Source organism: Gopherus evgoodei, chromosome 1, assembly GCF_007399415.2.
Source record: "Gopherus evgoodei ecotype Sinaloan lineage chromosome 1, rGopEvg1_v1.p, whole genome shotgun sequence".
NCBI classification, from domain to species: Eukaryota; Metazoa; Chordata; order Testudines; family Testudinidae; genus Gopherus; species Gopherus evgoodei.
In genome coordinates, this window is record NC_044322.1 from 144,034,340 (window position 1) to 144,059,008 (window position 24,669).

General features: G+C 43.7%; 2 protein-coding genes across 2 annotated transcripts in view; one reads left to right on the forward strand and one right to left on the reverse strand.

The window, feature by feature from the left end:
* The first annotated feature begins 1,635 nt into the window (after window positions 1–1,635).
* SAT1 (spermidine/spermine N1-acetyltransferase 1) lies at window positions 1,636–5,213 on the forward strand. The gene is made up of 6 exons (XM_030574936.1): window positions 1,636–1,890; window positions 2,477–2,528; window positions 2,614–2,697; window positions 4,030–4,131; window positions 4,219–4,259; window positions 4,669–5,213. The coding sequence occupies exons 1-6, from the start codon at window positions 1,825–1,827 to the stop codon at window positions 4,837–4,839; spliced, it is 516 nt and encodes a 171-aa protein (XP_030430796.1). The 5' UTR covers window positions 1,636–1,824; the 3' UTR covers window positions 4,840–5,213.
* A 4,613-nt stretch (window positions 5,214–9,826) lies between these two features.
* APOO (apolipoprotein O) overlaps window positions 9,827–24,669 on the reverse strand; it is a 98,496-nt gene continuing 83,653 nt past the window's right edge. Inside the window, exon 9 of the mRNA XM_030575024.1 lies at window positions 9,827–9,849. The gene's annotated coding sequence lies outside the window, so the exon portion shown is untranslated. The remainder of the gene's footprint in view (window positions 9,850–24,669) is intronic.

Here is a 24,669-nt window from a genome sequence, read left to right on the forward strand (position 1 = left end):
AGCGCTGGTTGCTGTAAGTGTGGCCACTCTGCAGCGCTGGCCCTATACAGCTGTACTAATACAGCTGTAACAACCAGCGCTGCAAAATTTTAGATGTAGACATGGCCTAAGTTGCTAACATGCTTGCACTGGTTGTGCTCCGCGCAACTGGTCACCCATGTTACATGAAAATCTGGCTCTGACGGTGTTGTAATTAGACTTAACAGTTACTGCTGCATTTCCTAGAGCTGTTGTTCCAGGCTAGCTGCAGACTCAGGCAGACAGAACTGTGTCAGCTAGACGCTCATCACCTTTGGAAGATTTTCCTTGTAGCCATAAGGGCTTGAGACAGCCATGTTTCTTCACTGAAAACTTGCAGTGTGCTGCCCCTGAATCCCAGATTAATACCTTGTGTGGGCAGGTGCAGAGCTCAGGGCTTGAAGGCTTCTGGTCTAATGGTCTAAGCCAATGCAGAACTAGGAGCCTCGATCTCCTGTGTTCAAAACAGGACTCCGACAATGACTCCCCGGGTGACCTTGGGAAAGTCATGTCCCTGTTCTCTGCCTCAGTTTCCCCCAAAATGGGGCTCTATTTACCTGCTCCACAGAGTTGCAGGGATGGATGGGGATGAAGCCTTGAAAGGTGGCACGTGCTAAGGATGGTTACACTTTTGCAGCTTTTTAACCCTGTATCCTCTGGTAGGGCTATGACCCACCTCTGCAGGTAGACCGGCGGGCACGGTCTCCTCTTCCTTTCCCCCATCCCCCCTCCTGCCACTGCATTGCTGTCCATAGAGATAGCTGCAGGTGGGCTGATGTCACCTGCTCTGATCTGCAGGTGGCAGCCCCTGGGCAGCAGCTACTGCTAAGGCGGGGGGAGGGGGGGCCGTGTCTGCCAGAGCCAGAGGGAGCAGGCTAGGGAGTGATGCAGCAGCCTGGTAGCTCAGGGATGAGCAAGCTCCGGGCTGGCGGGGGGTGACATAGATTGGGGTGCAGCAGAGGAAGCCGGTGGGGTCCCTGGCTACAGAGAATGCCCACGGAGATAGGTGCTAATGTGGCTGCGAGCAACTCGTCTCCATACTGTGAGCAATAGTGTAAAGAAAAATTGGGGCGCACCACTTTTTGGCACCCGCATATCTTGGTGCCCTAGGCGGCTGCCTAGTTTGCCCAGTGGTTACACTGGCCCTGGGCAGGATGTGTGCCACGCAGGTGAGCAGCAGTTAGCGTCCCCATGCCGTGTGTGGCAGTCCCTGTTGTTTAGGGTGGCACTGCCTTGCACAGGCATTTCCCTGCTACCGCAGAGCGGGAGTCCCCGCCCCAGCTCGCAGCCCAAAGGCCACAGGGCCCAACCATCGCGCTGACGTTTCTATAGGTCACGGAGTCTCAGTCCCTGGACCAGGGCTCCCAGCCTGGGGCAGAGCCCGACGCCCTCCCCTCCTGGAGCAAGGCAGCAGCCTCTGCCCGCCAGGGGGCGCTGCCAGCCGCGCGCTCCGGCCTCACGCTGGCAACACGCACGCGCCGCGCCCGCGGCTTCTGGCAGAGTGAGGTAATGCTTGGGTCAGGAGCGCTGTGATTGGCTGACGGCCTGAGCGGGAGGGGGGCCATTGGCGCAGGGGCCCGAGGAGGCGGGGCCTGTTGCCGATAAATAGGGGGCGCCCGGCCGGCCGCCTCCAAACGGCGCAGAGTCGGGAGTGCGAAGTTGTGTCGGGGTCGCTGCTGCCGCGCCATGCTCGGAGCCTGACTGAGCCGCCGCGCCGGGGACACGAATGAACAAGCTGCTGCTGCTCCTGTTCACGTACCGGGGACTCGCCAGCCGGGGAGGCCGCAGGGGGAAGCGCCGCCGAAAATGGCCCCGTTCCGCATCCGCAAGGCGCGGCCCGAGGACTGCCCCGATCTGCTGCGCCTCATCAAGGTAACAGGCTGCGCGCGGCGGCGGGGGGAGGGGGGCAGGGTGAGGCAGGAAGAGGGAGAGGCTGGGGGTGGAGTAGAAGCTGTTGTTCTTTTAATCAGAACCTTTGCACCTGTTGTGCCACAGGGGATAGAAATTCTCTCTTCCCCCTCTCCGTGGTTTTCTCTGCTTGGCACCCAGCTGGTCTCTGCAGGACACCTTTGCCCTCCTGACTGGGTAGAATCACAGAAGATCAGGGTTGGAAGGGACCTCGGGAGGTCATCTGGTCCAACCCCCTGCTCAAAGCAGGACCAATCCCCAGACAGATTTTTTGCCCCAGTTCCCCGAATGGCCCCCTTAAGGATTGAACTCGCAATCCTGGGTTTAGGGGGCCAGTGCTCAGACCACTGAGCTATCCCTCCCCCCTGCACTGACTTGGCAAAAGCAAGGGTTTTGTGTTCACTTCATGTGCAATGGGCTGCTTGCTCTTCACTCCACACAGGCAAGTGGCTTCCTCTCAGTGCTGCTTTGTATAAACAGCACTTGGGTGAGAAATGTCTTCTCTACACATGGAAATATATTTGTATAGCTATACTTTTTTTTTTTGCAGGAACTAGCTAAATATGAGGATATGGAAGATCAAGTAGTCCTAACTGAAAAAGGTAACAAATTAGGTGCTGAGAGTTTTTGTTGATAGTCCCACTACAGTTAATATAGAATATATATCAGTTTATTGTCATCTTATAGATCTGCTTGAAGATGGCTTTGGTGAGCATCCTTTCTACCACTGTCTTGTTGCAGAAGTGCCAGGAGAACAGTGGACAGCTGAAGGTAAGACATCTTGCTGCTTTTTAAAAATCAGAAATGCACAGGATGTATGTAACTTTATTTAAAGCTACTGATTATACATAAAGCTCCATCTGTGAATTTGGGTAAGACGAAAGCGTTAAAATGCAACTGTTGAAATAGAAGAACGATTATGTTTTTCTAAAGTCATCAGCCATCCTGAAGACACTGGAGACCAGGTATAATATGTATGATGTGCTGTAATTCCATTTCATTAAATGGTTGTTCTTGTTTGACCCTAATTTACCTTAATGTAATCCTGTTGAATCACATTTTTTCTTTAATTTGTCCCCAATCTTCAGGTTACAGTCTCTAGCTTCGCCATGTACATGGCCCTTCCGTGTACATGGATGGGCGGGGAGGTAACTAAAAGATCCGTTACACAATAAAGTAGATGATCATGATATATGAGGTAAGGTCTAACAGGGACAAGTACTATTCCCAAGCATTTACCAAAAAACACACGGTAGATCAGAAATTCTGAATGCACTCTCTTCATATGAGTATGTGCAAAGCATTATGGCTAACATGATTTGAATTCTCAAGTTTTAGGACTGAGTTGGATAATGTTGGAAGAGGGTACCAGTTTTGCACTGACTGGTTGGCTCCTCTTATAGGGTGAGCCATAGAGTTGTTTCAAGTAAACAAGGAAAGCTGTTGGCCAAAGTAGATATCTTTCTGGTGCCCAGGATAAAGGAGACAGAGTACTGCTTTATCAGTGGGAACACAGTTGAGGCAGTGCTGGAGATGCCATTATGTTAACTAATGGCTGCCTGTGTGCACTCCTGGTTTTCCCACTGAGCAATTTTTGTGAAATATTAATTGGAAGACAGACTTTAAAGGTGTGTGTTTTTAGATTCTACTATTAGTGTTGTGTTCTGATTTTTAAGAAAGCAGAATTGAGTTAACTGCCATCATATTCTGAACTGCCGTGTAAAATGTAAACCAATTTATAATCCAAAGTGGACATACTGATAATTCAGTAGGGTATGTATAATGTGTCTGTAGCAAAAAGCCTTAGTTGTTCATTGTTCACTATAACTGTAAACACTGCCTTTGAGGAACCAGAAGGATAATCTTCATTCCACAACACAGATCTCAAGCAATCAGAAATCCTATTTTACCTACATCTCAATATGCTTATTACAAACTTCCATTCTTAAATCAGGCTTATAACAGTTAATAAATTAATAGTTGCATGTACAGAAAGAAAACCTAGGTATTTAGGTTACATGCATGTAAGCTGAAATGTACTAATCTTGTTGCCTTTCAAAAATAAGGGTTTTTTTGCTGATGTAAATAAATCCTTTGTTACAGGACATCTTATTGTGGGCTTTGCCATGTACTACTTCACTTATGACCCATGGATTGGAAAACTGCTGTATCTTGAAGATTTCTTTGTAATGCCTGAGTTCAGAGGTATGTTTTAAGGAATAGCTTTTAAAAGTATTGTTTGTTGTATATGCTTTTTTAAAAAATTACAACTAACATTTCTTGACTTTTTAGGACTTGGCATTGGTTCAGAAATTCTGAAGAATCTGAGTCAGGTAAGTAGTTTTTCCTTTCTCCATTAGATTTTTAGCACAAGACAACAGCAGAGAAGCAAGTCTGTTTGTCAGTTGTCTGAATTAATATTATCCTTTAACAGTACTTGAAAGTGAGTGATTTAGTTGCTGTAGTAAAGTGGATAAGTGGACATATGGGACAGGCTTATCAGATTCCGTAAACTTCTAGTGGCTTAGTATCTGTCTGATTCTTCATAGAAGCAGAACTGTGATGGCACAATGGAGATGAGGGACAAAGAAGGAAACTGCAAACATTTTAGTAGTGGTGTCCACTTCAAAATAAATCATATTGCTGGGGACTCTTGTGTGTCAATAGTGAGTGGAAGGATAGATTTGTGTACATAACAAATAAGATTGCTATATACCTAATATACTAGTTATATGTTTCTAGGTTGCTCTCAAATGCCGCTGTAGCAGCATGCACTTTGTAGTCGCAGAATGGAACGAACCTTCGATCAGGTTCTACAAGAGAAGAGGTGCTTCTGATCTGTCCACTGAGGAAGGATGGAGGCTCTTCAAAATTGACAAAGAACATCTTTTGAAAATGGCAACTGAAGAGTGAGGAATTATTCCAGAAAATGATAAATCTTATCCCTGAATCATACTCTGAATAAAGTCTTGCCTTGTTTTCTATACAGTTTGTAGTGGAATAAATAGCATGGACACTAATTCCAAAGCTCCATTACCAGCGCTATTGTAGTATAATTGTTGCCGTCATCTGGACTTGAAACATCAGTTTTACAGGAAATGACATCTGTGAAGTCCAATTTATTTGCTTGTAAACATCCTTCACCAGTGTGGGCTAGTGATCTTTCAATGTATATTGAATAAAACTTCATTGTTGTGAGTGTCATTCAAATGTGTACAATGTACACACTGGCAGGGTTTTTGTTTTAATTTCCTTTTATAAAATAAAGTATAGTATTTTCACTTTAATGGCATTAGTGTAGTGTGGTTGAATTCTTACAAGTAAAGTGGCTTTCATTTGGTCACTATTTCCTACAGCAATAAATAACACTACTGCCAATCAGCATCACAAGGACTTGAAAGCAGAGCTTTTGTTGCAACTAATGTAGCTACCACTGACTACGTATCAGTCCACCCTTCCAATTTTGGATCTTGTAGCTCCTTTTTAAAAAAAAATGCGCCCCCCCCCCCCATGAAAAACAAAACCAAGGGAAAACTAATATGCAGTTTGAAGCTTTTCTCTTATAGTAGAAATAATTAGAGGCAATGCTGTTAATATCAGTAGGTAAAGAGGCCTTATCTAAAATACAGATTGCACTTGTTTAACTATAATTGGCTTTTAAGTAAGTAGATGATATAAAACCCCTCTGTGGACACATCAATTCAAATCTGATTTATACTCTTTAAACTTGGATTCCATACCAACTTAAGTCAATCATGTTTAAATTGACTGAAGAGTATTTATGTGAGCATTTTGCATCAACCCTAACTAAATTTTTGTTAAAACCAATCTGAACACAAGAACAGGTGGTGGGGTTATTTGTAAAAATCTGATGTTCTTTTTAAGGAAGCTGAAAGATACCAAAACAGGGAAAAATTGTCACTGTGCACGGGGTCATGAATTCCCAAAAATGGTTATCTTATTAATGGAGCTGTTCTGTAGTAAACCAATGTTAAGGTGGGGAGAGAACTGACATTTTCATAAAAACTAGCTTGATTCTACACCTGAACAGGAAGGCAGAAGAAAGTGAGGTTGATAATGAAATCAACACACCAGGGTTATAGTTAAAGTAGCTGTCACTTGTTTTCATTATATCTGAATCGTGCTTGGACTGGCTGAAGTAGAAAAACTACTAACTTCGCTACTGGAGCTTTATCTACATTAGAAGGATCGTACCAGCACAGTTAAGACAGTAAATCTCTATAGAGGTGGTTATACTGATCAGTTTAATCCTGTATGGGAATATGTTGTACCAGTATAACTGTCTCCCCACTGGGGTTTGTACTGGTAGATTGACTTTAAAACAAAAAACTCACCAAAACTTATACCACTACAACTTTTGTGTATAGAATTAGACTTCCTGTGTAGGCGGTTTTGGGACAGGAATCATCTTACTGTACTGCAGTACAAAGACCCACCTTGTTCAGTTGTAGCTAGGTAAATAGCATAAACACTGCCAAATTAAGTGTAAAAATGTAATAAATGCCAAAAAGGAGTTTGAAGAACACCTAGCCAAAATCTCAAAAGGTAATATAAGTATATCAGAAGCAGGAAGCCTGCTAAACAACCAGTGGGGTCCCTGGATGATCAAGATACAAAAGGAGCACTTTATCATCTTTAAGTCATTGTGGAGAAACTAAATTATTTCTTTGCTCCAGTCTTCACAGCTGATGATGCTAGGGAGATTCCCAAACCTGAGCCATCCTTTGTAGGTGACACATCTGAGGAATTGTCACAGATTGAAGTGTTGCTAGAGGTTTTGGAATTAACTGATAAGCTTAACAGTAGTAAGTCACCGAGACCAGGTGGCATTTACCCAAGAGTTCTGAAAGAACTCAAATGTGAAACTGCAGAACTATTAACTAGTTTGTAACCTGTCCTTTAAATCAGTTTCTGTACCCAACGACTGGAAGATAGCTAATGTAACACCAATATTTAAAAAGGGCTCTAGAGGGGATCCCAGCAATTACAGACCGGTAAGTCTAACGTCAGTACTGGGCAAATTAGTTGAAACAACAGAAAGAATAAAATTGTCAGACATAGGAACATAACTTGGTGGGCAAAAGTCAACATGGTTTCTGTAAAGGGAAATCATGTCTTACTACTCTATTAGGTTCTTTGAAGGGGTCAACAAACATGGACGATGGGGAATCCAGTTGTACTTAGATTTCCAGAAAGCCTTTGACAAGATCCCTCACCAAAGGCTCTTATGTAAATTAAGTTGTCATGGGATTAAAGGGAAGATTCTTTCATGGATTGAGAACTGGTTAAAAGCCAGGTAACAAAGGGTAGGAATAAATGGAAAATTTTCAAAATGGAGAAGGGTAATTAGTTGTGTTCCCCAAGGGTCAGTCCTAGGACCAATCCTATTCAACTTATTCATAAATGATCTGGAAAGGGGTAAACAGTGAGGTGGCAAAGTTTGCAGATGATACTAAACTGCTCAAGATAGTTAAGACCTAAGCAGACTGTGAAGAACTTCAAAAAGATCTCACAAAACTAAGTGACTGGCCAACAAAATGGCAAATAAAATTTAATGTGGATAAATGTAAAGTAATACAAATTGGAAAAAATAACCCCAACTATACATACAATATGATGGGGGCTAATTTAGCTACAACTAATCAGGAAAGAGAGCTTGGAGTCATCGTGGATAGTTCTCTGAAGACGTCCATGCAGTGTGCAGCGGCAGTCAAAAAAGCAAACAGGATGTTAGGAATCATTCAAAAAGGCATAGAGAATAAGACAGAGAATATCTTATTGCCCTTATATAAATCCGTGGTACACCCACATCTTGAATACTGTGTACAGATGTGGTCTCCTCATCTCGAAAAAGATATACTTGCATTAGAAAAAGTTCAGAGAAGGGCAACTAAAATGACTAGGGGTTTGGAATGGGTCCCATATGAGGAGAGATTAAAGAGGCTAGGACTTTTCAGCGTGGAAAAGAGGAAACTAATGGGGGATATGATAGAGGTATATAAAATCAAGTTTGTTCACATTTACAGGACATAATGGTGCCTGCGTATTATTTACAATGTCACATGAAACTGAGAACAGGCATTCACTTGGCACTTTTGTAGCCAGCATTGCAAGGTGTTTAAGTGCCAGATATGCTAAACATTTGTATGCCTCTTCATGCTTTGGCCACCATTCCAGAGGACATGCTTCCATGTTGATGATGCTTGTTAAAAAAATGAGTTAATTATATTTGTGACTGAACTCCTTGGGAGAGAAGTGTATATCTCCTGCTCTGTTTTACCCACAGTCTGCCATATATTTCATGTTATAGCAGTCTCAGCTGATGTTCCAGCATGTTTGTTTTAAGAACATTTTCACTGCAGATTTGACAAAACGCAAAGAAGGTACAATGTGAGATTTCTAAAGATAGCTACGGCACTCAACCCAAGGTTTAGGAATCTGAAGTGCCGTCAAAAATCTGAGAGGGACGAGATGTGGAGCATGCTTTCAGAAGTCTTAAAAGAGCAACACTCCAATGTGGAAACTAGAAGAACCTGAACCATCGAACCTTCTGCTGGAGGCATCTGACTCATGATGAAAATGAACATGCATCAGCCCTCACTGCTTTGGATCGTTATGAAGCAAAACCTGTCATCATCATGGATGCATGTCCTATGGAATGGTGGTTGAAGCATGAAGGGACATATGAATCTTTAGGGCATTTGGCATGTAAATATCTTGTGACGCTGGCTACAACAGTACCATGGGAATGCCTGTTCTCACTTTCAGGTGACATTGTAAACAAGAAGTGGACAGCATTATCTCATGCAAATGTAAACACACTTGATTGGCTAAACAAGTGCAGAATGGTGGTAGAATATGCATTTGGACGTTTAAAAGCTCGCTCGCGCAGTTTACTGACTCAGTTAGACCTCAGCAAAACCAATATTCCCATAGTTATTACTACTCGCTGTGTACTCCACAATCTTTGTGAGAGTAAGGGGGAAGACGTTTATGGTGGGGTGGGAGATTGAAGCAAATCGCCTGGCTGCTGATTATGCCAGCCAGACACCAGGGTGGTTAGAAGAAGGCAGTAGGGCGTGCTGCGCATCAGAGAAGCTTTGAAAACCAGTTTTATGACTGGCCAGGCTACAGTGTGAAAGTTCTGTTTGCTTCTCCTTGATGAAAACCTGCCCCTTTGGTTTACTCTACTTCCCTGTAAAACAACTGCCCTCCCCCCCCTTCGATCACTGCTTGCAGAGGTAATAAAATAGTTGTTTCAAATTCATGCATTCTTTATTAATTCATCACACAAATAGGGGGATAACTGCCAAGGTAGCCCGGGTGGGGTGGGGGAGAAGGGAAGCACCAGATTGGGTGGGGGAGGAGGAAAGGACAAAGCCACACTGCACTGCACAACTTATTGAATGCCAGCTTTCTGTTGCTTGGGCAGTCCTCTGAGGTGGAGTGGTTGGGTGCCCGGAGTCCCCCTCGCCACATGCTTGGGCATGTGAGTGAGGAGGCTATGGGACTTGGGGAGGAGGGCGGTCGGTTACACAGGGGCTGAAGCAGTGGTATGTTCTCCTGCTGCCTTTCTTGCAGCTCAACCATACACCGGAGCATATCAGTTTGATCCTCCAGTAGCCTCAGCATTGCCTCCTGCCTCCTTTCATCATGCTGCCCCCACCTCTCCTCTCGCTCCAGTCATCTATCCTCTCACGTGTCCCGCCTGTCCTCGCGTTCATTTTGTGCTTTCTTGTACTCTGACATTGTCTGCCTCCACGCATTTTGCTGGGTTCTTTCAGTGTGGGAAGACTGCATGAGCTCAGAGAACATTTCATCGTGAGTGCGTTTTTTTTGGCCTTCTTATCTGCACTAGCCTCTGGGACAGAGATGATAGGGGGAGCATTGAAACATTTGCAGCTGTGGGAGGGGGGAAAAAAGGGAAAGCAGTATTTAAAAAGACACATTTTAGAGTACAAGATTGCATTTTGCCTCTTATATTGAGGGCAACAGAATTCGGCTTCCAGGCAGCCATTGTAAGCCACTGTCTTTTCGCTTCTTTAAGTCTTCTGAGCAAATTAATCATTAAACATGCTTGCTTTTAAACCATGTATTATATTTACAAAGGTACACTCACCAGAGGTCCCTTCTCCACATTCAAGGTCTGGGAGCCCGCCTTGGGAGGGTTGGGAGGGTATTGTGGAACTCCTTACCTGAGGAGGTTGTGAAGGCTAGGACTATAACAATGTTTAAAAGGGAACTGGATAAATTCATGGTGGCTAAGTCCATAAATGGCTATTAGCCAGGAACGGTAAAGAATGGTGTCCCTAGCCTCTGTTCATCAGAGGATGGAGATGGATCGCAGGAGAGAGATCACTTGATCATTGCCTGTTAGCTTCACTCTCTGTGGGGCACTTGGCACTGGCCACTGTCGGTAGACAGATACTGGGCTAGATGGACCTTTGGTCTGACCCGGTACGGCCGTTCTTATGTTCTTATTGGCACCAGGGTGATAAACAGTTCCTGGCTGTCGGAGAGACGGGTTTCTCCACTTGCTTGCTGTGCACCATCTTCAACCTCCTCCTCCTCATCCCCAAAATCCTCATCCCTGTTGCGTGAGACTACCCCCTTGCAGGAGTCCATGAACAGGGGCGGGGTAATGGTGGGGGCACCCCCTAGAATTGCATGCAGCTCATTATAGAAGCAGCATGTCTGGGGGTTTGACCCAGAATGACTGTTTGTGTCTCTGTTTTTTTGGTAGGCTTTTGCCTCAGCTCCTAAGTTTCTAATGGCACTGCTGCGGGTATCTGTTATAGCCTCTGTCCTTCATGCCCTTGGAGATTTTTTCAAATATTTTGGCATTTTGTCTTTTGGAGCGGAGTTCTAATAGCAAGGATTCGTCTCCCTATACAGCGATCAGATCCAGTACCTCCTATTCGGTCCATGCAGGAGCTCTTTTGCGATTCTGGGACTCCATGGTCACCTCTCCTGACGAGATCTGCATGGTCACTGTGCTGATCAGCTCACCACGCTGACCAAACAGGAAATGAAATTCAAAAGTTCCCAGGGCTTTTCCTGTGTACCTGGCCAGTGCATGAGAGTTGAAAGTGCTGTCCAGAGCAGTCACGATGGAGCACTCTGGGATAGCTCCCGGAGGCCAATACTGTTGAATTGCGTCCACACTACCCAAATTTGACCCATTGATGTTGATTTCAGCACTAATCCCCTCATCAGGGAGGAGTACAGAAATCGATTTTAAATGCTCTTTAAGTCGACAAAAATGGCTTCGTCGTGTGGACGGGTGCAGGGTTAAATTGATCTCAGGCTTCTACATTTGACCTAAACACGTAGTGTAGACCAGGGCTTAGTCTTACCTGCCAAGTTTTTGCATTTAAAATTCAGTAACATATGCAGGTTTATACTAATTCACGTGTACTATTTTGTTCATGGGACATTTGCTGTCATGGACTCTAGCCAGTGAAGTGTTCAAGTCTACTTTACCAGGCTGCAGACAGAATGCCAGCTATGCATGGAACATACATCTGGGGAATAATTCCATAATTTACTGTCATACTGGAGAGTATTTTAGCATTAACTATCTCTCTCTGCTTACTAGAGCATTATTTCTGCTTCTTTGTCGTGAAATTTGTGAGAAATGAAATAAAATCTTATATTTGCACGATTTGAACTGAAGATGAAGTCCTGTGCAGCTCTTTCAAAGTAAGCTATTACATCATCATAACAAGAACAGATTGATCTCTGCACAGACATTCTCTTCATATACTATATCCAGTAAATATACTTGTGGCCACACTGAGAATGTCACACAGGTTAGACTGCAAGAAATAGGGAAGACGATCCCCCAAACTGATAGTTTATTCCATAATTAGATTCACCAAGCCAGTAACCAAATAGCTTCTGTAGTACCATACTAGTTAATAAGCCAAACACAGTCCCCTTTAGATAATTCAGCCCTTGGTTCCCATCTAGACAGCCAAGTCTAATATAATGAGGGATTACTGAAAATCTGATTCACCATACGTGAGGTTCACCAATTCCCAGGTCAATATGAGTTGCAGATCTTACCCAATAATCGCGCTGATGCCAGATCTTTAGTATCTAAAACTAAAGGTTTAATAATAAAAGAAAAAGGGACAGAGTTGCAAATGGTTAAAAGATCAATATGCATACCCATATATGTAAAGTCCTTAGGTCAGTTTCATAGCAGAATGGTGAGGCTGCTGATTTGTAAAAGTTTTTCTGGAACCAGTTTAAACAGTTACAGTCCAACTGGCAGGCAAGGTGTAGAGTCTGGTCAAATCCTTTTATGCATTTCCCAGGGTATTCCAAATAATTCTTTGGAAACTCTCCATCTTACAATTTAAACTTTCTCTGTTCAAACTTTAAGCAGACTAGAGATGAAAGGATCCAGACAAAGCTTTCCTTTATAGCTCTTCTAGCAGACTGACAAGCCTCACTTCCTGAGGAATAATAGGCGATATTGCCCTTTTGATTTGAAGCTAATCTTCTATTCCCTATGCATATGCAGGTAAACTACTTACACTCATTCACATAAGGCAGTTAACCAGTCCATTATAACAGAGATAGTTCAGCTGAAGACAATGTGGATATTATTATTAGTTTTCTGCTGTAGCTTACATCCTTGATCTCAAAGCTAACTGGACACAGTAACATACATAATGAAGGCAATTAAGATATGACAGAGAATTAGCATCTACAAGCTAATCCAGTTACATTGTTAAACTTCTTGTGATCCTGTTTGGAAGTTTGTTTTACATCCGTATGCAGTGTTCCCTCTAATTATTCCGAAACATGTGCAGAATGAATTTTATGTGCACCAATATGGAGGTGATGTGTCCATAGTGGTGCTGATAACAAAAGTCATGTGATGGGGGGTGGGGCTGAAGGGTTCAGTGTGTGGGAGTGGGATCAGGGCTGAGGCAGAGGGTTGGGGTGCATGGGAGGTGAGAGTCTGGGGTGGGGCTGGGGATGAGGGGTTGGGGTGCAAGTAGCCTCAGAGCTACAGCAGGGAGAGAGGATTCCTCCCACAGTAGCACCTGGGTTTGTGGGGAGAGGTGCCTCTCCCTGCTGCAGCAGCCCTGGAACAGGGGCTGTGGGATAGGCACCTCTCCGCCGGCTGCAGCAGGTCCAGAGCTGGGGCCAGGAGAGAGGTGCCTCTCCCCTTGGCTGTGGCAGGTCTGGGATTGGGCTGGGGCTGGAGGGGAGAGGTGCCTCTCCCCCTGGCCATGGGAGGTCTGGGGCTGGAGAAGAGGCATCTCTCCCCACTGCAACCCTGGGCACCTGCGCAACATTTACTAGGCTGATGCCTGGCCGCGCAGTTTAGAAAGAACTTAGGTTGTATGTGATGTTATCAGGGTCCTCCAAAAAAAATGTCACCAAGATCCACCAGCAAAGAGAAAGGCAGAAAAAAACCTTTTGTTTAAAACTTGATGCTACCTTTATATATCATAAATAACTCAGCCTTTATACAGGTCAGAGACGACAGCGATAGGTGTTATGGAAATACATAGGCAATAACTTAGGAGGTGCCTAACCCAGGCTTTTCTAAGTGCCTTTGAAAATCTCACCTCAATTATTTTTATTATAATAAAAAAGCCAGAGCTTGCTTTTTCTAGACAATTTCCTTTATTTTCTTACAGAGTTTAATTCCATACTCACCTGATATCATTATTTCTAAAGCTGATTCCAAAAGCAGCTGTGTGTGTAGTATAGTGTACTGCAGTGGAAACTAAGAAAAATACTGATCCAAAGTTAAGGCTGCTGTGAATTCTGCACAGAGGAGCCCTGCACCCACACAGAGCTCCATTGACTCAGCTGGTCTCCGTGAGAGCTCAGGGACTGGCCGGGCAGAGCTCACTGCAGGAATGGAATCTATTTTAGTTAACCGTCTGAACTATTTACAAAATGATAAGTGCTCCTCTTGTGATGGAGATTCAAGTTCTATTATAGCTCTGAGAAGCAGATACAGAGGAACTGACACTATAGTACTGGAGTGGGTGAAGTATGTACGACTTCAGTCTGGAATGGAAGACTGGCCTGATTTACACTCCAGAGTTACGTCAACGTAAGGCAGTTTACGTCAACCTAATTATGTCAGTGTCTGCACTACAGCCTTGCTCCCGCCAATGTAAGTGCCCTACTACAGTGACATCATATAACTCCACCTTCACAAGAGGCGTAGGGCTTATGCTGGTGTATTTAGGACGATGCAATGTGATGTAGACACTGAGTTACTTACATTGGCTGTTAGCTCCCCTTCTTGTCAATTTCACAGCTCTGGTGACCCTGGGGCTAGGGGGGACTCCAGCTGGGGCCCAGCTGCTGCCCAGCTCCCTGCAGGGAGCCTTGCTGCCACCTGGGCTGCTAGCTCCATGCTCTGAGCCTAGCTACTACCCAGGCTCCCCACTCCCTGCAAGGATCCCGGCTGCTGCCTGGGCTCCTGGCTCCCCACTCTGAGCCCAGTTGGCCCTCACACTGCCCCTCAAGTCAGTCCTAGCACTCCCAGTGAGAATGCACTCCAACAAAAGAAGGGCAGTAATTACTGTGGTGGCTGGATGATGACTTAAGTTTGTACTGTAGATATGCCCTCAGTTTCACGTGTACATTCCCTAATTCCTGCTATTAATAAGAAATGGTTGGCTGGGCACAGATGACCAGCTATGTAGAAGCAGTAGTATGAAGAACAGTCCATTAAAAATGCAAATTAAATCAGGAATAACTTAGCTAAAATAGAGAGATCCCAGATTCTTTGCTAGCCCTCATTTTATTATTTTTACTTCTGTGAGATTGGTTTGATTATAGTTCAGTAGATCAGCATGAAACCGGATAATGATTTAGTTGTTTAAGAACAAAAGTTTCTTGTTGCTGAAAATTAATGGGCAGAATTGGCAGAGAAAGGCAGCAATATGCTCCATACTCAAAGAAATTACAATCGACAGTAAGCCAGTTCTAAACAAAAATAGCTATGAACTGTAAGGAAAGATTGTAGCATATGCCGCTTCTCTGTCATTACAAGAAACAACCCCCTTTTCATGTAACTGCATATCTTTGAAAGATGGCAGGCTAGCAACAAGGCTGATAGAAATGAAGTCCCCCGTGTCACACAGTGGGTAGATCCGAGTGACAGCAAAGTGAGGCCCAGGTTCAGAAAAAGAGACCTCCCAAATCCAAATATTATCAGCACAAGCCTAGCATGTGGACAGAGAGTAACCCTTGTAAAATTTCCCCTCTCACCAATTCCTATTCATTTCAACTGAATTTTTGTAAGTATTATAATTTAATTTTAATAATAGAACCAATTTTTTCAAGTTGGACCATTCTGATGATTTGCAATCTTAACTATTAGTAACTGTCTTCAGGACCCCATGGATTGCATGATTCTGCAGCCAGAGTCTGTAGCTGGGACTGACAGAGTCACTGGATCAGGCACAGGTGTAAGATGCATTGACCACACTGAGAAACATTGGCTTTCTCTGAACGCTTCTTTCCAAGGGTGGAATTTGACACTGATTCTCAATCTCAGGGGTTTCAACTCCCAAAGAGCTCATGAAGAAGTGTTGGGAGTCATGATAAAAGGGTGGAATCCCCTGTATGGAAAAAGATGTCCCGGGAAAGGTTGTGAACCATTGCTGAAGTGCTAGAAACAGAAGCTTCATGCCACTGGAGATGGCAGATTCCTAATGGGACCCAGATTCTTGCCTAGGGAAGGCCCAAGGCATCATACTTAAAAATCATGTATACAAGTGTTATTTTGGAGCATGTTTGGGAGATTTATTCTTATTTTTATTTTTGACCACTGATTCCTGCTTCAGTTGAACTCCTGGTAACTCAGACACATGACTTTACAAGTGGAGGGCTACAGTACAAAAGAATTAAAAAAGAACAAAACAGTTTCAATAGCACTCTGTAAAGGATTCCTAAAAAAAATTTCTGTAACACGTGACATAAAACAACCAACCCTAGGATGATGTGGTGTCAAGGCATGTGTTTGGGCTGACATACCTAGCTCGTTTGTGTCTTCCCCAGAGATGCTGGACCAATTTGTACAGTGGGGGTGCTGAGAGCCACTGACAAACTGTAAATCCTGTGTATGGTGGAAACCACTTCAAGCCAGGGGGTGCTGCAGCATCCTCAGCACCTATGGTCTTCCCCATTTCCATCACTTTTATACCCCCATGGCATGTTGAATGTGTTACATATGCATAACCGGTAAATGTGCACGAGGTAGGATTTTGCTGTTGCTGGGCAAACAAAAGTCCTACTAATTTCAAAAAGAGTTGCAGTTTCACAGTCAGGCACATACGAGGCAACTGAGATACATGGACGCCCCACCAGCTCCTCAGAAATGCCTATTCATTTCAGTTGATGCCATGGATTTATGTATTTTATTTGCAATATTTTTCTGCTTAAATAAGTTACCCTATTATTGTAGCTCTAAATAAAAGCTCACTGCAACTCCCTGTAAAGAATTATGTACACATATGTACCACATAGTGCAAGTACTGTCCAATTCCACTAGATAATATATTTAGTATGTCCCATTTCAAACTGGACAGAGAAGAGTATTATGTCCAACAGTATTTACAGATCTTTGCACAACTTCAGTAGATGGATTTTAGGTCTGTAGGTCCAATATGCAACCAACTAGGAAGGTCTAAAACCACATCATCAGGGCAAAGAATTGGCACCAAGTAAGGATAACTGCAAAATAAAAGGCTTTAGCTATCACTGTTCCTGACTCACCACTGACAGGGATTAAAAATATTGTGAAATTAATAGCTGGTTGGGTTGAAGTTAAGATACAGGGAGAAGCAAAGCATTAAGCCTTTGCAGTCTAAATATTGCTGCCCCTTTTGACCCTAGCTGCCAATAGTCAGGGTCTGGCCAGTTGTTTCTGTTAGGAATAACAGATGATGGAGTTAGGTATTTCTTTGAGGCAATCCTACTTATTTACAAGGACTGTACATGAAGTCTTGTATCCCTGAAAACAGTAGGTATCAAAGAGCAGGAGGTAAATGTCTTTCCTCACAATTCACAAGTGCTTCTCTGTCCATCAGAATTTCTTGCTTCCTTCTTTGTATGCTTCTGTGGTGTTTCTCTTGCTTCTCACACGCAACAGCAACTAAATCAATTCCCCACCCCTGCATTAGTTGTCAGACCCCCAGGAAACTCTTTGGACCGCGTAGCCCAGCCTCTGCCCAAGCTTGCATGCAGGCTAGTTCTTGGGCAGTGAGTTTCCATTTTTTCAGCCATCACTAAACAAAGAGGCATTTAAATGTTCCCTCATTTAGCCTGAATGGATGGTGCCCATCATGCCCAGCAACTTCATGAGGTGGTGTGATTGCCCAAACCTCAGTGTAACAGTATTTTCCAAAAAATCTATACCGATACATCACTTCCAACAGATTTTAACCACCCAATAAATCAATTTCAGGTGAAACACAGGAATCTGTAATAACAAAGCCTGAGATTTTCAAAAGCTACTAGTGATTCTGGGTGCCTGTGTCTTTGTGTTTCCAACCTGAGTCACCTTTTCAGGTGATGGGAGCTCAGCTCATCCTGAAAAATTAAGATCCTTGGAGGTGTCTAATGTTGGGCACCCAAAGTCACTAGTTATTTTGGAAAGTCTTAGCCAGAGCTCCCAATACACCTTTTATCTGTTCCTGACTGCTTTGTTACTACAAGGGTTTATTCACAACCTGTATTCACTGATTCAGCCTTAATGTGAACATTATGTCCTGGCAACTCTGAGTTCAGCAGGAAATGCTTTCCTTTGCTGTGGCTGGCACAAAAGTTATTACGCAACTCAGCTGTAATCTTCAAACATACATTCTGCAAATCATCTGGTGCACTCTCTCTAAAGAGATGCTTTGTCAATCCAGGCTGGAATTATCCTATTAGCAAAATATGGCTCAGTAGGTCTACTTTAGTATTCAATAACATAGATCCAGTTTTTTATGCTTGTTAGACTATAACGAGAACAAAGGCAATGGGGTTGCATGGGCATAAGTGTGAGAGAACTGGTACTACAGCCTAGTCAGCATTACTCCTTCTTTTTCTATGATGATAAGGAAATATTTTAAGGCAGATCAAATCAGTTCCCGTTCTAGAAGAATAAAGCAGCTCTTTTGTGGGGGAGTTCAACAAAAGGTTCAGCTTCCTAATGAATCTAAAAACTGCATCTCATTTTAAGAGGTTTTGCCAAGAAAGGGACGGGGGAGAATTCCCCCTATACCATGCAACAGAATGTTCAAGAGTGTTCCTTTGAGCTTCATCTTACAATGTTAAAGCTAGATCAAGTTCTCACATTCATTATAAATATACATTATAGGCATGGAGGAGAACTGCCAGCTTCTTGCAGAAAAAATATCTATCTGAGAAGAAGAGAAAAACTCCACTAGGTTTTCCTCCCAATTTTCCCCAGACTGCTGTGGGAAGGCAAACCCTGCCCCCTGAGACCACAAACAAGCGTTCAACCTCCCCTACTTGCTATTAAAAAAAAAGAAAAAGAAAGAAAAACACAAGCCCACATCCGCTGGAAGCACAGGGTTTTACTGTAGAGGCCCTATGCTTTTGTAGTGTCTCCTGTCAAAACTGTCATTTTCTCCAGCTCAGTGACAGCAAAGCCTGAAGGAGGCTGCATAAAGTTAGCACAGTTGCTGCAGATATTAACTTTTTAGCAGATTTCCAACCGGCTGCCTGAAAGGCGGTGCACAGTCTCCTTTCCTCTCCACATGCAGCATCTGGGGAAATGGTCCTCTCCCCTACACTATAACCCTAAAAAGTGCCAAGTTTCAGTAAAGGCTGCTAGAGTGTGATGAGTAACCTGCTTTCTTAAAGGCTGAAGTCCCCACAAAGTGCATGGTCCAATCTTCAGCCTCAAAGGAAGTCTGCGGTTGACTCTGACAGCGCTGTTGAGCGGGGCAGTGGGGGATGGGGAAGAGAAGGCAGAGGGAGGTAGTCAACAGAAGTGGCGGTCATGAAAACACAGTAAAATTGCAAAACATGAATAAAAGGCACTAAACTTAAAGTTGTCCATTTTTGGCCTTGCTTTACATTCCTCCCTTCTTCCATCTTCCACTCCACGATTTTTCTTTGGTTTTCTCTAATGTCTATTATTTCTCCCCCTGCACCTTATTTTTTTCCATTTATTTTCTTTGTAAAGCACCCCGAACTGACCTCTTATTCTGGGACCAGTGTCTTAGAGGATAGGGAACTTGGCTGTTATTCCACCTCCCCATTGGCCAAAATTCAGAAGAAATGTCTGGAAGAAACAACTCTATGGCCTCCTTCCCTGAAGGATTACATGGTTACAGAAACAGACTGGGAACCAGAACAAACGGGTTCTATTCATGGCGCTACCACAGACTGGCTGCATGACCTTGGGCAAGTTGCCTGACCTCAGGCTGGTTCTCCATTTGTTCCTAATGCCGCCCTGATGGGGACTCCACCCACTTGCAAGGACATCAGCATCTGGGCAAGAATCTTCACATCTTAAATAGGAAACATGGGTCCACTGGAACCTGACGAAGGCTGTTCAGTCAGGAACCAGATTAAGAATGTGCATTGCCTGTACCCAGGGGAAACAATTTTTACTCCCTCAGTGCAGGCTTCAGTCATCTCAGGAAATCTTACCAGGAAACTCAGAGTAACCCATCCACATAGGAGCAATGGTTACAGTCTGAGCAGCCAACATACAAATGCGTAGTGACACCCAGGAAGTGCGTACTTCACCCTACATGACTTTCTTTAAACTGGCAAAAGTAGGTCAACTGAAAATTAGAAACTAGAAAAAAAGGCTAGATAATAAATCCAACAGCAGCAATAGACTGATACCAGGGATACCTGCAACTACAACGTCACAACCTCAAACATCTCCCCTAAACAGATCCCCTTTATGCAAGGGCTGATTTCCAACACTCACCCGGAGGTAGCTAGCGAGTGCTCCGCTCCCAAAACCTGTTTTAAGAGTACACATGCAGGGCAGCTTGCAGTCAGTAAGCCCCAGGGCTGCGGATAAAGGACTCCAGTGATGGGATTGGGAGTTGGGGGGATCAAAGCAAGGATAGAAGACAGATGGCTCGTGAAGCACTAAGTCTCTGTGTAAGAGTGAGGCTGTGGGGCTTACTCTAATCAAACTGCTTGCAGGCATCCCCAGACCACTTCCTGGGCCTTAGACACCTGGCTGCACAGGTGCTGAGGGGGCAGGGCAGGCAGTTAGGCCTCTCCTCCTCCTCCTCCTCTCTGGCCTGGAGCTTGGCAGTTTGCAGGCTCTTGGAGTCAGTTGCAGGGGACAACCCAAAGCCACTCAATCTCCTGGCTAGGCCAGGCATGCCTGGTTTTGTCTGCATAGGTAACCCAGGAAAAAGGGTGAGAAACAAACTTTTGCCATTGCTCTCACGGAGGGAGGGGGGCCTGATGACATGTACCCAGAACCACCCGTGACAATGTTTTTGCCCCATCAGGCATTGGGAGCCAGAATTCCAATGGGTGGCTGAGACTGCAGGAACGGTGGGATAGCTACCACAGTGCAATGCTCCGAAAGTCGACGCTAGCCTCGGTATTGCGGACGCACACCGCCGATTTAATGCACTTAGTGGGGACACACACAATCCACTGTATCAAATCGATTTCTAAAGAATGGTCTATTAAATCAACCTAATTTCGTAGTGTAGACGTACACCAAGACTCTAACCATAGAGACTTTGCCTGTAGCACAGCCCCTAATCCACATACCTCCACAGAAATCTAGCCAGAGTACTGGGCAGTGTGGACAGAGTAGTGCCAGGGAGGCAGTCACTCCAGTCAGACGACTGTGGCTATCGGGCAGGTTGCAGGCTGCGCTCTAGTGTCTTTATGAGCAGACCACTTGTTGTGAGGGGCAGTTGCCATTCCCACTCCCACGTGTTCAAAAATTATTAATCATACTCCCCTATGAGAACAGCTTCAAAATAATGAAATCTGTGTTATTTCTGTTTGTCTTCTGAGCCATCAGCATTCATTTGGGTGACATTTCAGGCTTTTCTCCACAACCATGAGGGCTAGAATATTAGCTAAGAAAGAAAGAAAGAAAGAAAGCGAGGCTCATGCAATCAGTTGCATGCAGGCACGGGGATTTTAAGAAAAAACACCATATCTCACAGCACTCATGATAAAATTGCAATAGTTATCAACACCAGGAAGGGTCGGGGAGAGGGGACTTGACGAAATGTGTAGGGGAGGAACCATGAAAAAGGGGGAAGATGAGAGGAGCTAGTAATAAGGGGAAAGAGAAGCCACAGGGGATATAGGTTTCCCTTTCCCAAGGACAGATGGGGACACTGACAAACTCAAAATCAGGGAAGGGGAACCCAGCCAGAAACGGAAGGAGGGGAAAATGGAAACTGGGAAAGCAAGCTTGTGCAAAGGAGGAAATGAATAATTAAATATGGAAATGATAAAATGCCCTGTTTTGCATAAAATCTCCAAATTTCTGGTCTTAACTGCTTTTAGTAAGTATGGGCTAAGTACCTCTGTCCTTTCAGAAGTTCCCATCCCACTTCCTCACACTTCTAGGCTCTCTCCTCAGCTATTTATTAGCCTAGCTGTTTGGTTCATTCAGGTGTGTCCGGTAGCTATTCCCAGCCTCCTTAAAGTAGTTAGTTTCTGAAAAGGTGCCTTCATTACGGTGGAAACCGGAACCAAAACCAGAGCTCTAGTCAGAAAGCTTTGGGAATAGGTTTGGTTTTACACTCACTGTTACGACAGAAACAAACTGTAATTACATGTTATCCCTCCCCTTCAAATGCCACTGGGAAAGACAGGCAGGGGCCCATCCACAAAAGGTAAATCCTACAGAATTATCATTAATATTGCTACTTTACACTTTCCTATCTCCTAAGAGAACTATGAATCTATTAATGCTAACAGAGCACTCAGTTTCTCAGATGAAAGTGCAAAGCATGATTAATACAAGAGACGGGGGGTTTATGTAAGATCTCTGCATATTTTTATTACTTTCTTAGCTTGCCCAATACAGAACTAAAATAATTTGCTCTTTGCCTTCCTGCCTCAGTAGTATTTTGAGCTATTGATTGGCTAGCCATGAGCTGACTGTGAGCTACGTTAATATTGTAATACTTTACATTTCTAGAGCACCTTGCACCTAAGAGTCTCAAAATTCTTCAATTAGTCTATCCAAAAAACCCTCTGGTAGGCTAGTAGGGACTCCCATTTTACACTTTAGAAACAGGCATAGAATACATACAACACATGCTAAGAAGCACCTTTTACTTATCCAGCCTTTGAGAAACAGCCTCTAGAAGAAAAGTATTGCTAGTGGAAAAAGAAAACCTATATATGCCATTACAATTCACCTCTTTTTCACTAGCTAAGATTTTTTTCCCCTTTACTATTCATTCCTGGAAAATGCTTCATGGCCAAAACACAAGTGCTGACTTTAGCATCTATGCATCTTGCTCTAAGGACAGATTGTACTGATCTCACGCCATGAAGGTTAATGTACAGCCAACATCTGTATGCCCCCGTGGACATATCCTTACGGAGGCTGGGTGCTGAAAGAGCTCTTAAATTAGTAGGCAGCCAAAGACTGTGTATGATTTGGCTCCAGCTCCTTTAGAATTCAGTTGGCAAAGAGATGGATGACAGCCAAGCAGCATCTTGTTATTGTTAGATGCAAATGGAGAGGACCCAAGGAGGGACAATGTACAACATACCATTTTATCAGTAACCTGGCAACTAACCACAGACACTTGTAATAATCCATTTGCCACAGTTAATACTAGAACAGGATTCTTCAATAACTATTCAAGTTGTGTGTCTTCTTCATTTTCTTTAGTGTGCACACAATACTGTTGAGCAATATGCCTGTCTGAACTCGATAGCAGGGAGTACTGCGTGAGCAGGGCATTCCCTCCAGAGATCTTAATGACTCACTGAGGGGGCCTGGAGCTAGTTCACGTCTTCAGCAGGATATGGAAAGTGTGTCAAGTCTGGTACATGATGGTAATCACACTGCTTTAGGACAGCTTCATTGCTTTTACTAGACAGTTTTAGTTCAAGCCATTTGCAAACAATGATTTTAATAAAACAAAACAATCCGGAACAAAAACACTGTGCCAAATTCAGCCTGGACACTAAGCAGGCACCATTAAGGAAGAATCTTCTGCACTGTGTTAAGTTACAACTCTTTGTAGCAAAAGTACAAATGTTCTGAACCAAGTTTACTTTTCTGACTCATGGCATAAACTGGCAAGTGCAGGTTGCATAGAGCTATGCTGTATGAAGAAGGAAATGCTCCTTCAGTGGCTTTGTTATAAAAGGAAGTGAGGTTTCAAGTTGCTAAATTTACGTAAAATCAATTTGTAAACTCAACCCAGAGGAAAAATAGGAAACTTTATTTTCTTGCCTTCTGAGTGAATACACTGGCTAGCTTTATTACAGCATTTCCTTTTAAAACAAAAAACAAAAAAACAGTTGAAAAGGGGGAGGGTGCTGTTCCTACAACTTCTCCATTGCAACTTGCATCTTTCACATCACCTAATAAGTTGGCTGCTCCATCACCCAGCTGATGAAAGAGAAAGAACTTTCTGTCTCTTCTCCACCCCACCTTATGCTGCTGGTTGATGTGAAGGGGGTGTCTCTACAATCCTCCAAACCCTATCCATCTTTGTTCAGACCTCTTCCCTGTGAATGGACTGAATATAGAGAAGGAAGGCATTACATTAACAAGCCGGTATCTAGCGTACGGGTCCAGATGTCTGTCCCAAGAGAGAGTGGCAGATGTGGTTAATTTTCTCGGAAGGCTAGGATGATAAATTCTTCGCAGAAGCAGATGTTGAGCTCTGCAGCTGAATGAAGGTATTTCAAGTTAACAAATCTGGATGCACATTTCAGGCAATTCACTTACTCGTTATCAATGTAACAGGTCATAACACGAAGCCACCATGGTAATGCCCACAGATACTCAAAATTAAAGTTACTGTACAAACACAATGGCTAAATTTTCAAATCTTTGTAACTTAAGTCTAGCTCATCTCTATTGCATAGGAATACCTACAAAAATTACCCTTGAAAGCTTCTGCCATGCACAAGTCTATCTGTCCCTCCCTCCAATGGAAAAAAGGAGTCAGAATCACAACACCGATACCCCAAAATCTGTAGGTTGCAGAGGGCCATCCACATGGTGGTCCCTGTTCATCTGCAGCATCTCTGGTTTCCCTCCTTGACACTGTAGTTCCTTCACTGCTGCAAGGAAAGCTACATTTTTAACTTAGGTACCTGCATCTTGATTGTGGAGATATTTACGGTTGTTAATTTTCACAACCGTTCCTTCTGTTGTTCTTTTTGCAACCTTTCATTAATTACATCCAGAAAGAGACATTTAAACCACAGTAATTTCCATGCCGCTAAGACTTTATTGTTTATCAGTCTATCCACGCATCTATACTGCATTCATCTCTGTGATATCTGAGCAACTAAGTCCTGGTGTTAATCGTCTTCATTTTCTGTTCCTATCAATGAACAGACTACGCCAAGGCACCACATTTATTTTACCACTGAGACAGCCAGATTGGTAAAATAGGCTGTGTGTCTTTGAATATAAACAGTCTAAATACAAAATTGCAGTGATGGCTTTAAAGAAAGATCTGGAATGGCCCAATTCTACCAGGGGTCAAGCACTCACAAATTAACTTAAAA

Coding starts and splice junctions, on each gene's coding strand:
- SAT1 (XM_030574936.1), top strand. CDS start 1,825: ATGGCCCCGTTCCGCATCCGCAAGGCGCGGCCCGAGGACTGCCCCGAT. Junction 1,891..2,476: donor ATCTGCTGCGCCTCATCAAG/GTAACAGGCTGC, acceptor TTTTTTTTGCAG/GAACTAGCTAAATATGAGGA. Junction 2,698..4,029: donor AGAACAGTGGACAGCTGAAG/GTAAGACATCTT, acceptor CCTTTGTTACAG/GACATCTTATTGTGGGCTTT.